This window comes from Dipteris shenzhenensis, chromosome 29 (genome assembly GCF_047967505.1).
Source record: "Dipteris shenzhenensis isolate YYH24624 ecotype China chromosome 29, Dip_SZ_1.0, whole genome shotgun sequence".
Classification (NCBI taxonomy): Eukaryota; Viridiplantae; Streptophyta; class Polypodiopsida; order Gleicheniales; family Dipteridaceae; genus Dipteris; species Dipteris shenzhenensis.
The window spans coordinates 5,871,675-5,884,510 of record NC_141624.1 but is presented as its reverse complement, the minus strand read 5'-3'; the positions used below and the strand labels follow the sequence as shown (position 1 = coordinate 5,884,510).

Below are 12,836 nucleotides of genomic sequence, written 5' to 3'. Positions count from 1 at the left end.
CTCACTCACATCACTGATGACTTCAGAGCTCCATAATCATCTCCTCAATCTGCTCCTAGATTCTCTCAATCATCCTATGTGGCTTTCCACCACCTAACTGTGCTTATGGGCACCTAACTGTGCCTCTAGCACTCACACATAGAAACCAAGGTGTGCCTAAGGCATACACCTTGACATATCCCATGAAACCCCCCCTCAAGGGAATGCCTCAGGCTATGTCAAGGATACATCTAGTCTCATAGTTTCTCATGCCATCTCATGGTGGTCAAGGATAAATCTATGGCTAGGATCTCATGCTAGCAAGGGTTCCCATGGGTGTAAGGTAAACAAAAGGGATACAAAAAGACCTTTCAATGGTTATCTCCCCTGCATGTACATGCACACAATGTCTGCAGGAGGTACCATGGAGCAAAACATACACATGGCCTACATCATAAGGTGACCAGAGGTGTTTACAAAACACACAAAACACAATAGTTTATTTCATTAATTTTGGAGGACTATCCAGGCTGAGTACCTTGACCTAAAAAGAGAGATCTGGAGCATACATTTAAAATGCATAATCTTCAAAGGATGCCTCGTCTTGTGGAGGCACATCAACTGAAAGTAGATTTGCATTTTCTGTCTTTGCTTTGGCTCTGCAAAACTTCTCATGATGGTTGTTTTTGCCACAGTGTTTGCATGGATTGATGCAGTCCTTTGAAAGGTGATTTGTCTTTCCACAGTGATTGCAAGGTGTAAACTTGCCCTTCTGGATTTTTACAGCATAAACAGTGTCATTGCCTTTCCTGAGCTCCATGTGCCTTTCTTCTTCTTGGAGAGCAGAGATAATACCTTCAAGATTAGGATTAGGAAGATTTTTCAAAGTGGTAACTATATGATCATAATCTTCAGGCATACTCTTAAGTAACACTGCCATAGCATCATCTATAGTAATAGGAGAGTTGATAGAAGCAAGTTGAGTCATAAGACTCCGCATGTAATTGACATGAGCTGCCAAAGTAGTGCCACTAACCATCTTCAATTCAAAGAAAGAGATTTTAAGTGATAATTTAGAGATGTGAGAGCTAGCACCAAAAATCATGTCAAGCTTCTGCCAAGCTTCTGAAGGAGACTCTAAGTCAGAGATGTGATGAATATAATCATCTCCTAAAGCAAGAGCAATGATATCATATGCTTTCTCCTCTCTAGCGGGATCCCTTGCCGGGCGTGTCGGAGTTGAGGATTCTCCAACATTGGAGACTGTAGAAGAAGCGGTTGAAGTCGGTTTGACAAGTCCCCAGAGGTTTTCCCTCATCAATGCAAATTTCACCTTCATCTGCCATGTGTGGAAGCCCTTTCCATTGAACTTATCTATATTCAATATGGTAGCCATGAGAGGGTCTAACCTAGATATTGGGCAGTGTCTTTCTCTCTTACAAGGCTAGAATAACAACTGAAAGGCTTCCAAGTATAAGCATTTAATGTAGCAAAGACTAGTGACCAAAATTCAATCAATGATGCTTTTTCTTACATGCTTCATAGAGATGGCTAAAATGAAAACTTTCCAATCAAAACCAGGTATAGCAACTCAAAGCAAAACTGAAGCCACACTTGTACTGATGTTATTGAAAGTTTCAAAAAACCAGAAATGCTAGAATAGCATCTTATGTAGCATCATCTTCAAAAACTTGTCAAAACTGTCAAAATCAAAAGACTGAACTTGGAGGGCTTGTATCTCACTCTTCAGAGCAAAGGAAAAGGGGGTTTCTGAGGCAAAAGAGAGCTGATATACCACAGAAGGTCCACTGAGGAGAAAAGGGCGCATAGCTAGTCTCTCCAATTTCGACTGGTTTTTCTCTGTTTTCAGCTTGAATATGCAACCATTGCTGCTCAGATTTCAGCACAGGATAGCTCTAGGTATGGACTAGCTCCCTCTGAAAGGAATTAGAGAAGCATGGAGCATGCTGAGAGAAAACGCAGGAACAAAGGTCGACGAACTGCGTGTAATGGCGACGAACCGAGCGCGTGTTTCTTCAATTCCTTTCAGCCAGGGGTTCGCCCCTTCGAGGTGGATCTCCAGCAGGAAGGGCATGGAGAATGGTAGAGAACCGGAGGAGAACAGGCTTAAGCAAATTCTGGGAAGAAGAGGAAGAGGTGGTGAAGAAGAAGATGGAGAAGAAGATGATGATGTGGCAGAAATGGATAAGGGGGATCAAATGGCTCTGATACCATGTTGGTAAACTAAAAGGAAAGAGTAGAGTGGACACAAATTCAGAATACTTGCATTATGGAATGAAGAAGAGTGAGGTCCTTATGTAGGCACCTCTTACATGCTCACTGACATCACTGATGACTTCAGAGCTCCACAATCATCTCCTCAATCTGCTCCTAGATTCTCTCAATCATCCTATGTGGCTTTCCACCACCTAACTGTGCTTATGGGCACCTAACTGTGCCTCTAGCACTCACACATAGAAACCAGGGTGCGCCTGAGGCATACACCTTGAGATATCCCATCAAGCCATAAAGACTAAACAACTTCTCAACAAACGAGTGAAAAACCTAGGTAGCTGTTATAGTCTCTCTTATAGATATGTATCTAGTCAATTTGGTGAGTCAGTCAACGATCACCCAAATTGCATCATCATGCCCATGAGACGTTCGCGGTAAACCTACCACAAAATCTATGGAATTACTTTATATTTATTCTTAGGTATTTCCAAAGGATGCAACAATCCCCCTCGTCTCAAGCACTCAGCTTTATTGACTTGTTCGACATCAACTTTCAGCTTAGGCCAAAAGAAAGTTATTTTGACTAGATTCAAAGTTTTTTGCACAGTTCTTCATCAGCTCCAGGCAGCCTCAGCATCAGCCCGAAGCCTCCAGCAGAGATCTAACTCTCGTCTCTGTTTGGCTAACCTCAAAAGAGGGGATGCACATGATATAAAGGTTAATTATGATCCCACACACAGCAATAAATAATCCAAGAGTAGCTTCAGGAGCTGCAGCAGCTATTTGAATATAGAAAAGAGTCCTCTTGATGTTGACCATCAAGAATGCTATAGCAGCATGTCCTCAGGTAAGATAATGAAGTTCCCAACCCAAGACTGCCTAGGATGCAGGAGGGCATAATCTTGCAGGGTGTAAGGGTTCCACCATACATCGAGGAGATGTTGGACAAGTGTTGGAATAGGGTTTGTCACCTCCCCACCCGTGAGTAGTGCATTGGGGGCTGGACCATAGATTGATAGGATGGGTCATGGGGCTGCCACATGGAAAGCAAAGAAAGAGGATCCACCATGGAGGGAAGACTTGGCAGAGAAGGCTCCAGATGCTGTGCATGCTTGGAGAGGACAGACTGCATAGGCAAAACCAGTAAGCAAGGCTGTAATGACATCAGCATCTTTACGGAATGCCACATCAGCATGTATGGACAGTTCTGGAGCAGTTCCAGAGGCTGGAAGTGACATGAACAGAGGCGGAGCTGTAGCAGACAGAAAGGACAGGATTCATGGATGTTTTGGAGGCCTATGGGCATGGAAAACAAGCTGGATATGGGCAGGCAGGCCTGGACCAGTGGCAGCCTGCCACGTAGCCAGGCAGGGCCAGCCAAAGGCCTGGAAGTGGGCCCCCAGGGGGGGGCTTTATAGGCAGCACGAAAAGCCGGTAGGAGGGGGCTCTTTGAGTCGGCCAGAATGCCCCCCTGCTGGTCGGTTTTTTGGTAGGGCAAACAGTCCTATAAAAGGGGCCATTTGGAGCCCCATTCCTCATCAATTGGAGCAGCCTTTGAAGAGCAGGAAGAAGCAGCAATAGCAGCAGTAGTTGGGCCTTATCCAGGAGGTGAACTATATAGAGAAACGATAGGGTTTGCAGTGGAGCGATCAAAAAGTAGACAATACTCAGACACAAATGAAGAATGGAACTCAGAAAACATAGTGCCTGTCGGTAATATGAAAAACTGAATACAAGAACCTCAAGCCATCGTGTCTTAAGGACCGTGGCTGAGGTGAATCAGAAAGATGATTCCATGTAGAGAAACTGTAGAAAAGATAGCAGTAGAGGGAGCGAAGTGCAGTCCTCCGTGTAGCTCGATGATGACGAAGAAGATGAAGGGCTAGAGCTGCCCTAGGAAATGGCTGAAAACCAGCATGCTCTGAGGAAGGAACCTTCAGGCTATCTGGAATAGCAACATGATGAAGAAAAGGAGCAGATCTGGAGCAGGAGGGGCAGATCTGGAGCGGAAGGAGCAGAGGGGCAGATCTGGAGCAGGATGGGGCAGATCTGGAGCAGAAGGAGCAGAAGAGCAGATCTGGAGCATGATGGGGGCAGATCTGGAGGAGAAGATGGAGCAGCCAGGAGGCAGGAGGCAGGAAGGAGAGGCAAAGAGAAGGCAGAGAGGAGCAGATCTGAAGAGGAGAGGTAGATGGAGCAGGCGGGGCTGCAGCAAAGGATGGCGGAGAAGAGGAGCAGCTGCAGGTCCTGTCCTGTCAGAAGGAGTGTGGGGGCAGATGCCTTTATAGGCCAGACCTAGCTGGTCGGCCAGCTGGTCGGTGGGCCTGCCAGCTGGTCGGCCAGACCAGCTGGTCTTTCTGGCCACTTGTTTGGCTGAGGTGGCTGGCCTTTTGGCTGGCCTGTGAGCTGTTAGATTGCCCCAGAAATTGGGGATTGTTTAGTTGCTGAATACCCCCTCTCAATTGCCAATTTGGAGGGGCAGACATTGTGTGCTTGGAGCTTCGTGTAGGGATGTCGATGGTGGTGCTGGCTATCCCTGTGAAATGCCCAAGAGAAGATCACAAGAGGAGTGCCCTTGCAAGGGAATTGTTCACTTCCTCAAGTGTCGCAGTTACACGTATGATACCATATAGAAATAAGAACACTGTGAAGCTTGAGAGAATAAGCCACCCCCTCTCAACGCCGAAAGGTGGAGGGAAAAGCAAAGGTAAAGAACAAATATGTCGAAGCAGCACTGATAATCCAGAGATGGTAGGATTTCACCAAAGGAAGAGGTCGTAGCTGAACAGTGATCCAGTGTGTGCCCGATCTTGAACCTCGGGAGAGAGGAGTCTATCCCCGCCTCCATGAATGTAGAAGAATTCGAAACAACAGACATCAAGACACATCTGAACAGAAAGGGTCCCGCGTAGGGAGAACATGTAGATCCTGAAAGTCGATGCCGATGGAGATCTGGTAGAGGTGAAGGATCATGACCTCCTTGTTCGAAGGAATGGGTAGTGTCAAGCCTGAAACCGAAAAGGGAGGGAGGGATGGGTGTAGAAGATGGAGGTAAGAAAGGGAGGGAGGGATGGGAGTTCTGAAAGGGAGGGAGGGATGGAGCTCTGAAAGGGAGGGAGGGATGGAGTTCTCTCCCTTAGTGCGCAGTGGAATGAAGAGGAAACTGATATGTTCATAGGAGTGATGCTCCCCGTACCTATGGCCTCCTTGAAGAAGCAGGATCTTTAGATCACCAAAGATCTGGGGTCTTTAGATCACCATGGCTCTGATACCATATAGAGAAACGATAGGGTTTGCAGTGGAGCGATCAAAAAGTAGACAATACTCAGACACAAGTGAAGAATGGAACTCAGAAAACATAGTGTCTGTCGGTAATATGAAAAACTGAATACAAGAACCTCAAGCCGTCGTGTCTTAAAGACCGTGGCTGAGGTGAATCAGAAAGATGATTCCATGTAGAGAAACTGTAGAAAAGATAGCAGTAGAGGGAGCGAAGCGCAGTCCTCCGTGTAGCTCGATGATGATGAAGAAGATGAAGGGCTAGAGCTGCCCTAGGAAATGGCTGAAAACCAGCATGCCCTGAGGAAGGAACCTTCAGGCTATCTGGAATAGCAACATGATGAAGAAAAGGAGCAGATCTGGAGCAGGAGGGGCAGATCTGGAGCAGAAGGAGCAGAGGGGCAGATCTGGAGCAGGATGGGGCAGATCTGGAGCAGAAGGAGCAGAGGAGCAGATCTGGAGCAGGATGGGGGCAGATCTGGAGGAGAAGATGGAGCAGCCAGGAGGCAGGAAGGAGAGGCAGAGAGAAGGCAGAGAGGAGCAGATCTGAAGAGGAGAGGTAGATGGAGCAGGCGGGGCTGCAGCAAAGGATGGCGGAGAAGAGGAGCAGCTGCAGGTCCTGTCCTGTCAGAAGGAGTGTGGGGGCAGATGCCTTTATAGGCCAGACCTAGCTGGTCGGCCAGCTGGTCGGTGGGCCTGCCAGCCGGTCGGTGGGCCTGCCAGCTGGTCGGCCAGTTCTGGTCGGCCAGACCAGCTGGTCTTTCTGGCCACTTGTTTGGCTGAGGTGGCTGGCCTTTTGGCTGGCCTGTGAGCTGTTAGATTGCCCCAGAAATTGGGGATTGTTTAGTTGCTGAATAAACTAGGCTGAATACCTGCAGACTTAGTTCAGCAAGAGTTGCCCACCTAGGCTGGCTTCCGGACAGGAAGGTGGAAGGGATCTTTGGACAGAGAGTCTACATAAGCTCAGAGGAGCACACGGGCTCAGAGATCTAGAGGTGCCCAGGCGAATAGTAAGATGACATTTTGGTAATGCATTGTGTTCAGTTTGTGGACAGACGGAAATATATATATATAAGGGTTGCTTCTATATAGCTTGCACACACACATGAATGGTTGTGATTCGTGAAGTACACAGTTATCAGGTTTGAAACCGTAGTTAAACACTTCCACGTGTAATTCCTGGGCTCAACTATCGCTCTTCCGCTGCGGGATACCCTCTGGTGGGATTTTATGTTCTAGCAATAAGGATGGGCAAGTGGGTCTATCATCGGATCAAGAAGAAAAGCCTCAAGCAAATCGGGAAGAAGTGTCTGAAGCTGTTGCATCGTAACTTTGGACCCTTTCCAATGATACAGGTTATCAACGCTGTATCCATGGAGTTGCAAGTACCTTAACATGAGCCACGCATCCCCATCAGCAGAAGCGGATGTCATGGACATCTAGGCCCATGGACAGGACTGTCCACAGGGCAGTCACACATCAGCCACAGCACTCGCTCCAGGTCACAGTAGCAGCAGCAGAGTACCATAGCAGGAGGGGCTATTTATAGGCCTCCCAGTCAACCTGTGGATTTACAGACTCAGGCAGTCTCTGGATTTCATCTCCAGCCTTCAGTCTCAGCAGCCCACAGCCTCCAGCAGATATAGGACCACCAACACGCCTTTGAGCATCAATAGGGAGGGGGAAAAGAGCAGCAGTCTGCCTCTCTCCCATCTCCATCCTACAGGAAGGGACAGCCCTTCATTTTGGGCCTTGACAACAGTAATATAACAGAAAATACTCTCTTCGGAGGTGGGGCAGTGGCAACCCAATCCCGCATTCCTCACACTCATTCACAGGTGAAAGCAAACGTGTCTAGTATTTCAGTACACGCTTCCACATTGATAGATAGCTAAAGGATTGTAGAGAAAGAAATCGCTCCCTTGTCTACCCAACAGGTTGAAAACCATAAATTCCATATGCCATGATGAATCTAGGAACATGGCCGAACTCATCCTCTATAAATCAAGCAATTAGTGCAGCTTCAACCTCCTGATACTCCCCCACAAGGTTGAAAACCATATAATCCATCATGCATAGCATGGACTAGCTAGCATGACATCCATAGTATAAACATATGTTATCACACTTACATATTCACATACCCACACACACATGAGCATCCCTAGAAAGATCTTTGTGCTGAGTTTCTATCAGCACTGTAGAGGTGAAGGGCAGACTCAGCCAAGGCTAACACTAAAGGAGAGGACCAATAAAAAACAAATCCAAATTCTCTTCATTCAAGCTACAACTCCCTGTGAAGACTAGATCGTAATAAAGCTGCAAAACAGACAAACTTCACAAGAAAAATAGTGGTATGCAAAGAGCCTTGAAATTTACATTTTCATGATCCATGTGACGCAGTAGTTTAATTTCCCGTAGTGTGCGCTTTGCATCAATCCTGTTGTCAAATGCATTCCCAATTTTCTTGATTGCCACTTCTTCATTTGTCTCTGAATTGATTGCAGAACTGTTTTCAAAAAAGATCTCCACTAGAATTAGCACAAAAGTTACAAAGCTAGACAGCATATTTCATCTAGGAAGTCAAGTGTATCTTGCAACAACAGAGCAAATTTGCAGCTAGCACTTCTACATCAGCCAATAGGTGCTTGTCCACAACTATTTATTCTTTGAAAGTTAATAATCAAGGCCCGCATGCATTCTAACTGAGCCTGTTTTATGCATTCATAGAGAATTTAACAAAAGAATAAGTTCATCCCACACATGATTGCTAACACAGAGGGACATTACTTCTGCAGGTTTTGGGAAACATAGAGGAAGGGGCTACGGGGAAGAAGAAAACACAGAGAAGCAAAAACGTGCGTGTGTTTATAGGGATTGGAGAAGGTGGCGGAGGGGAGAGGGGACGAGAAGAAGGAGGGGGTAGGAGGGAGGGAAAACGGAGGGTGGGGGGGGGTTGCAGAATTTCTTTACTGGCTGAAGATCAAACTTCCAAACGTCACTCTTGGATGGTCAAAAATTGAATGAGAACTGTCCTAGATAGACATCAGCTCAGGTAAGGCAACAGAATTGACCAAAAGGTCCTTCCAACTCGACTGAATTGTAGAGGGCGTACAAAAAACAAGACTTTTAGTTGCGAACCAAGGCATACGAAAGAACGGATGTCTGGCATGATATCCAGCATTTCATGAGAAAAGAAAGACCAAGATAGGATTCAACCTTTACTTCTCTAGAGAGCAGAAAAGAATTGGAAACAAGCAACAAGTCCAAAATTACGAGAAAAAAAGAAAGCCCGGTCCTTTACCAGACAATGCCATAAGCCCCGCGGCCGATGGGACGAATAGGGGGCACATACTTCGCTGACAATTCAAACAAGTTGCCAAAAATGTTATATTGGATATACTGGCCCCCATGGGTAGGCACACCTTGAACGTGACCCTCTGCAGCGTTGGTTACGTCCATCACTGCAGACAGCATGGATTTGAGGTGCGTTCCCGGTGTTTACTAGTGACGAAAGATTCTTCCTTTCCCGTCAAAATGTTTGCCGAAAAAATCCTGTTTGGCAAAGCTCAGCTGGTCGACGACGTTGAGTCGCAACTGTAGCTCAAAAGCCTGTCTCGACTGCTGCGTAAGCTACACACGAATTCGTTGCAGGATCTGGCTGGCACCGGCTCGCCCACAACGGGAACACGACAATCCAGAGGTCTGGCATAAACCCAGCTAAGGGAGGTGCAATGAGAGATGGAATCTAGCACGAGAGAGCTGAAAACGATGGAACCCAAATGCCAGAACGCCGCAGAAAGGAAGAAAGTCGAGCTGCAGAGGCAGGGCAACGGCAGGATGAGCTGAAATCCCAGAAAACAGCAGCCTGGGAAGCCCAATTGAGCAACAAAAGAGGAGGGTAAGCCACAAGTACTGTGGATATGGATTCGATCAGAAAGGCTGTATCGGCCCTAGTATATATTATTACTGGCAGGACCATCAAAATACTTAGCAGAATGTACAAACTTTCAGAAAAGAGCAGGTACTTGAATCCTGATTGCCAAAAACGAGACAGCTATCAAACTTTAAACATCTTTGCTTTGCCCAAAAGGACCTGCTCACTACTAACAAAAGGACTGTCCCTTGTCCCCTTGCTCAATCTATTAGACCTGCACACTACTAACAATAGATTCTCAGCTTGCTTTTCTGTGCTCCTCCTCCTCACGGGATTAGAAAGAGAGGTTGCTATCGTCAAACCAATATTACACGTGCCAGTATCTACACGAAAAGATGCTCTCCCAACGTGTTCCTTTCCCTCGGATCTCCATTTTCTTCGTGATGATTCCACCTACCTCCAATTTGGGGCAATGTGAGGAGAGTGAAAATGGCTTCACACAAAGATGAGCAAGGAAGCATCAAAAGGCCTCCCCGCATCGCTCCGGAGGCCGCCTTATTGGCTCTTTTAACCAGACAAATGTCCCTACGCGTCCGCTCTAACGAGACAATGGATGGAGACAAACACTTGCACCTCCTCGAACCTGTTTCGTGGGTTTTCACAAGAATGTAACGCAAGAGAATTCTCAATGAACTAGATTTTCGGCAGGCAGTCTTTCCATCGTGGAGCAAGTAACTACTAACTCGAAATTGAAGCTGAATCCTTCTATTTTACCAATTGTTTAAGGAAAAAAGAGAATGAGTAAAATAGTGGACATGAGACGCGACACTAGGTCCATTAGGACCCGATACTCCCTGCAAATGTCAGGGGTGATGATTTATTATTGATTTTGTGATGTCCATATTTTGGAAGCTGAAGTCCAACAAATGCATGAATAAGGCGATACAATATTGTCACATGGACTACAAGCATATGAATAAAGGTGTAGTCATCCTTCAATCTTGGATTTCCTTCCTCCCTCGCATCGATAACATGCATTAAACGAGAGGAATGTTGTAAGAATTCAGATTAAAAACAAGAAATTTTGAATGGACCAATAATTGAAAATATTTATATTATAATATATAATATATAATTATTATAACCAAGTGTGGGCGGGGAGGCGGCGTGCTTCCTTTCCCAAAGAGTTATAATCCGAGGGAATGGGCCCTTCCTTGGGTGCTGAGATAATGTCGAGAATATTAGCGCCGAGGGTAAGTCTCACGAATGGATAAGAAACTGGCATATTGCCTGAATGTCGATAGTCATAATCATAGTCGAACGCCAAGAGACAATATCTGAAAAACTTGCCAATGTGACCTTGAGAGGATCTGTGTGTGTCCTTGAGCGGGATGATTCCAACATTCTCAGATTGCTCAGTAGACTCTGGACAGCACAAAAAGACAACTATCATTAGAGGAAGTCAGAAGTAGAGCATGTAACATTCTCACTCTCCACTTAGCCAATGTTACGTGCCTCTCCAACCTCGTGAAAATGGGAGCTTTTAGGCTTCTAAGAGTAGAGCATAAGGTCATCGCGAGGCTCTTCAAAGCTTCACGTGCCAATAAGCCCAAACTTGCAAATCAAGTCTTCAAATCGAATAGGTTTGAAACGTTTATATAGTCTTGTTATTGTGAAAAGCACCTATATGCTTTTAGTGCTCTTGTTACAAGACCATAAAGGGCTCTCTTGGATTCTCTATCCAGCCGCGATTCCAGAGTTCTCCCTGCAGCCTATGTGCGTGAACTCTTACCCTCTGTTCCTTCTCTTTTCGTGGAGCTTCCCTCTAGAATCTCCCCTGAACCCAATGCTTGCGACTTGGAGCCCAATTAAGTGCCACATGTCCATAATGGACCTTAGAACCTTACTGCCCTTTAGACCTTAATATTGCACTCCCTATTGATGCAAGCATTGTCGAGCCCTTTAGTTTCCCGCTTCACCGTAACTACACCAGATAATGCTGGGATTATGGCTAACGTAACAGCTTTAGTCAAAAGCTTAGCTTTTACATCAAATGAAATCAAGGGCATAAGATGAAACCTGATCAAGGGCTTAGTTTCATGCTGATTCATGACACGTGGCTCAAGGGGGTGTGAGGAAACCCAAACATCTCCCTAGGTTGCCTACCATAATGAGAGGAGTAGAGGTAGTTTGGACCGTTTCAGCCGGTCTAGCCAGTCCAGCATTCCAATGATGGGCTGGAATTTTCATGCCAAGGTTGCTCAGTCCACATCCAGGGAGAGGGGGGGGGGCTCAACATTAAGGCAGTATGGGGCTGTGGATTGATCATGCCAATAGGGTTGGGCCAGCCCTACTGGTGGTGGACCTGGGGAAGCTTCTAAGGGGAGAAGAGAACCAACCAACTTAAGATGGAAATGAACCCGGATGGAGTTCATGGGCCCTTGTCATACATAAAGGCCCAACTACTATTTCATAACTTAACAATATAGGCTTGCATGGCCACTAAAGACCTCTAGTAGGGCAAAGAAAGATTAGGAGTTTATAAGCATATATCAATAATTATGAAATGGTCAATCCAATACGCAAAGGAAGTGATGATGATCACATGTTGTTAATTATAGCAAACCTGGTCCAAGTGTGAGTTGGATTCATTGGAACTAGAGTCAAATGTCATTATTGACCCTGTTAAGGGCCATGTGTCTATGTTTTATGTAATTGTCTACTAGAGTTTCCCAAATGATACCTATTAACTTTGCCAAGCATTTGTAATCAATGTTTCTTTTAAAAATAATATCAGTCAAGCACTATGAGCCCACAAGATATCATGCTCATATTGGCTTCCTTTGTATTGGAGTTTCATGACAAAAAGTAATAAATGGTAACCATGTTACTATATCTTTTGTAATAAGTGAGAGCATGTTTTCAACTTATGATTGTAGTATCTTGCACAAGCTTAGGCTTTTGACATATGAGTTCCTTCAATTTTTCTAAAGTATTAACGTTGTGCTTATTTTTAGTTATCACACTATTATGAGAAAACAAGTAACCATTAAAGTTTTTTCTCCACATGAAAATGTCACAAAGGATATCGTTGCAAAAGCACCTTTTTAAAATTTCCTTTTGGCGAAGCCCAACATGTTGAATGTGGAATACTAGTAGATATTCCTCTTGTTTGCAATGTTGTGAAGGAGCCCATATGCTCATTACACTGGTGGTAATTATAGAGATTGAAAGTCCCAATGAAAGCATTACCAATCAAAAGCAAATCAATTTGCTCACCATAATCTTGTCTATCTGGATACTATCTATGGCCAATGTGGCCACCTGACGTCCTTACATTTCTAAGTTTCCATATCCTATTTTTGGTTGGAGTAATCTTCAACATTGTTATCGTCAATGACATCCTTTGCATAATTTCGCTTTGCACAACTCCTTTTCTCAATTGAATGCATATTAATTGCATTGT

General features: G+C 45.3%; 1 protein-coding gene across 5 annotated transcripts in view; it reads right to left on the bottom strand.

The window, feature by feature from the left end:
* The window catches only part of LOC147882349 (mitogen-activated protein kinase 4b-like), a 56,534-nt gene extending 46,724 nt beyond the window's left edge, over positions 1-9,810 (bottom strand). Inside the window, exons 1-4 of one of the 5 annotated variants that reach the window (XM_087400811.1) lie at positions 9,653-9,810; positions 9,522-9,599; positions 8,798-9,361; positions 7,873-8,002 (exon numbers count right to left, since the gene is read on the bottom strand). In XM_087400811.1, the coding sequence (XP_087256937.1) occupies positions 7,873-8,002; positions 8,798-8,970 (303 nt within the window). In that variant the 5' untranslated portion in view covers positions 8,971-9,361; positions 9,522-9,599; positions 9,653-9,810. The other 4 variants (XM_087400814.1, XM_087400812.1, XM_087400815.1 and 1 more) reach the window with 4 other exon arrangements.
* Positions 9,811-12,836: the final 3,026 nt, after the last annotated feature.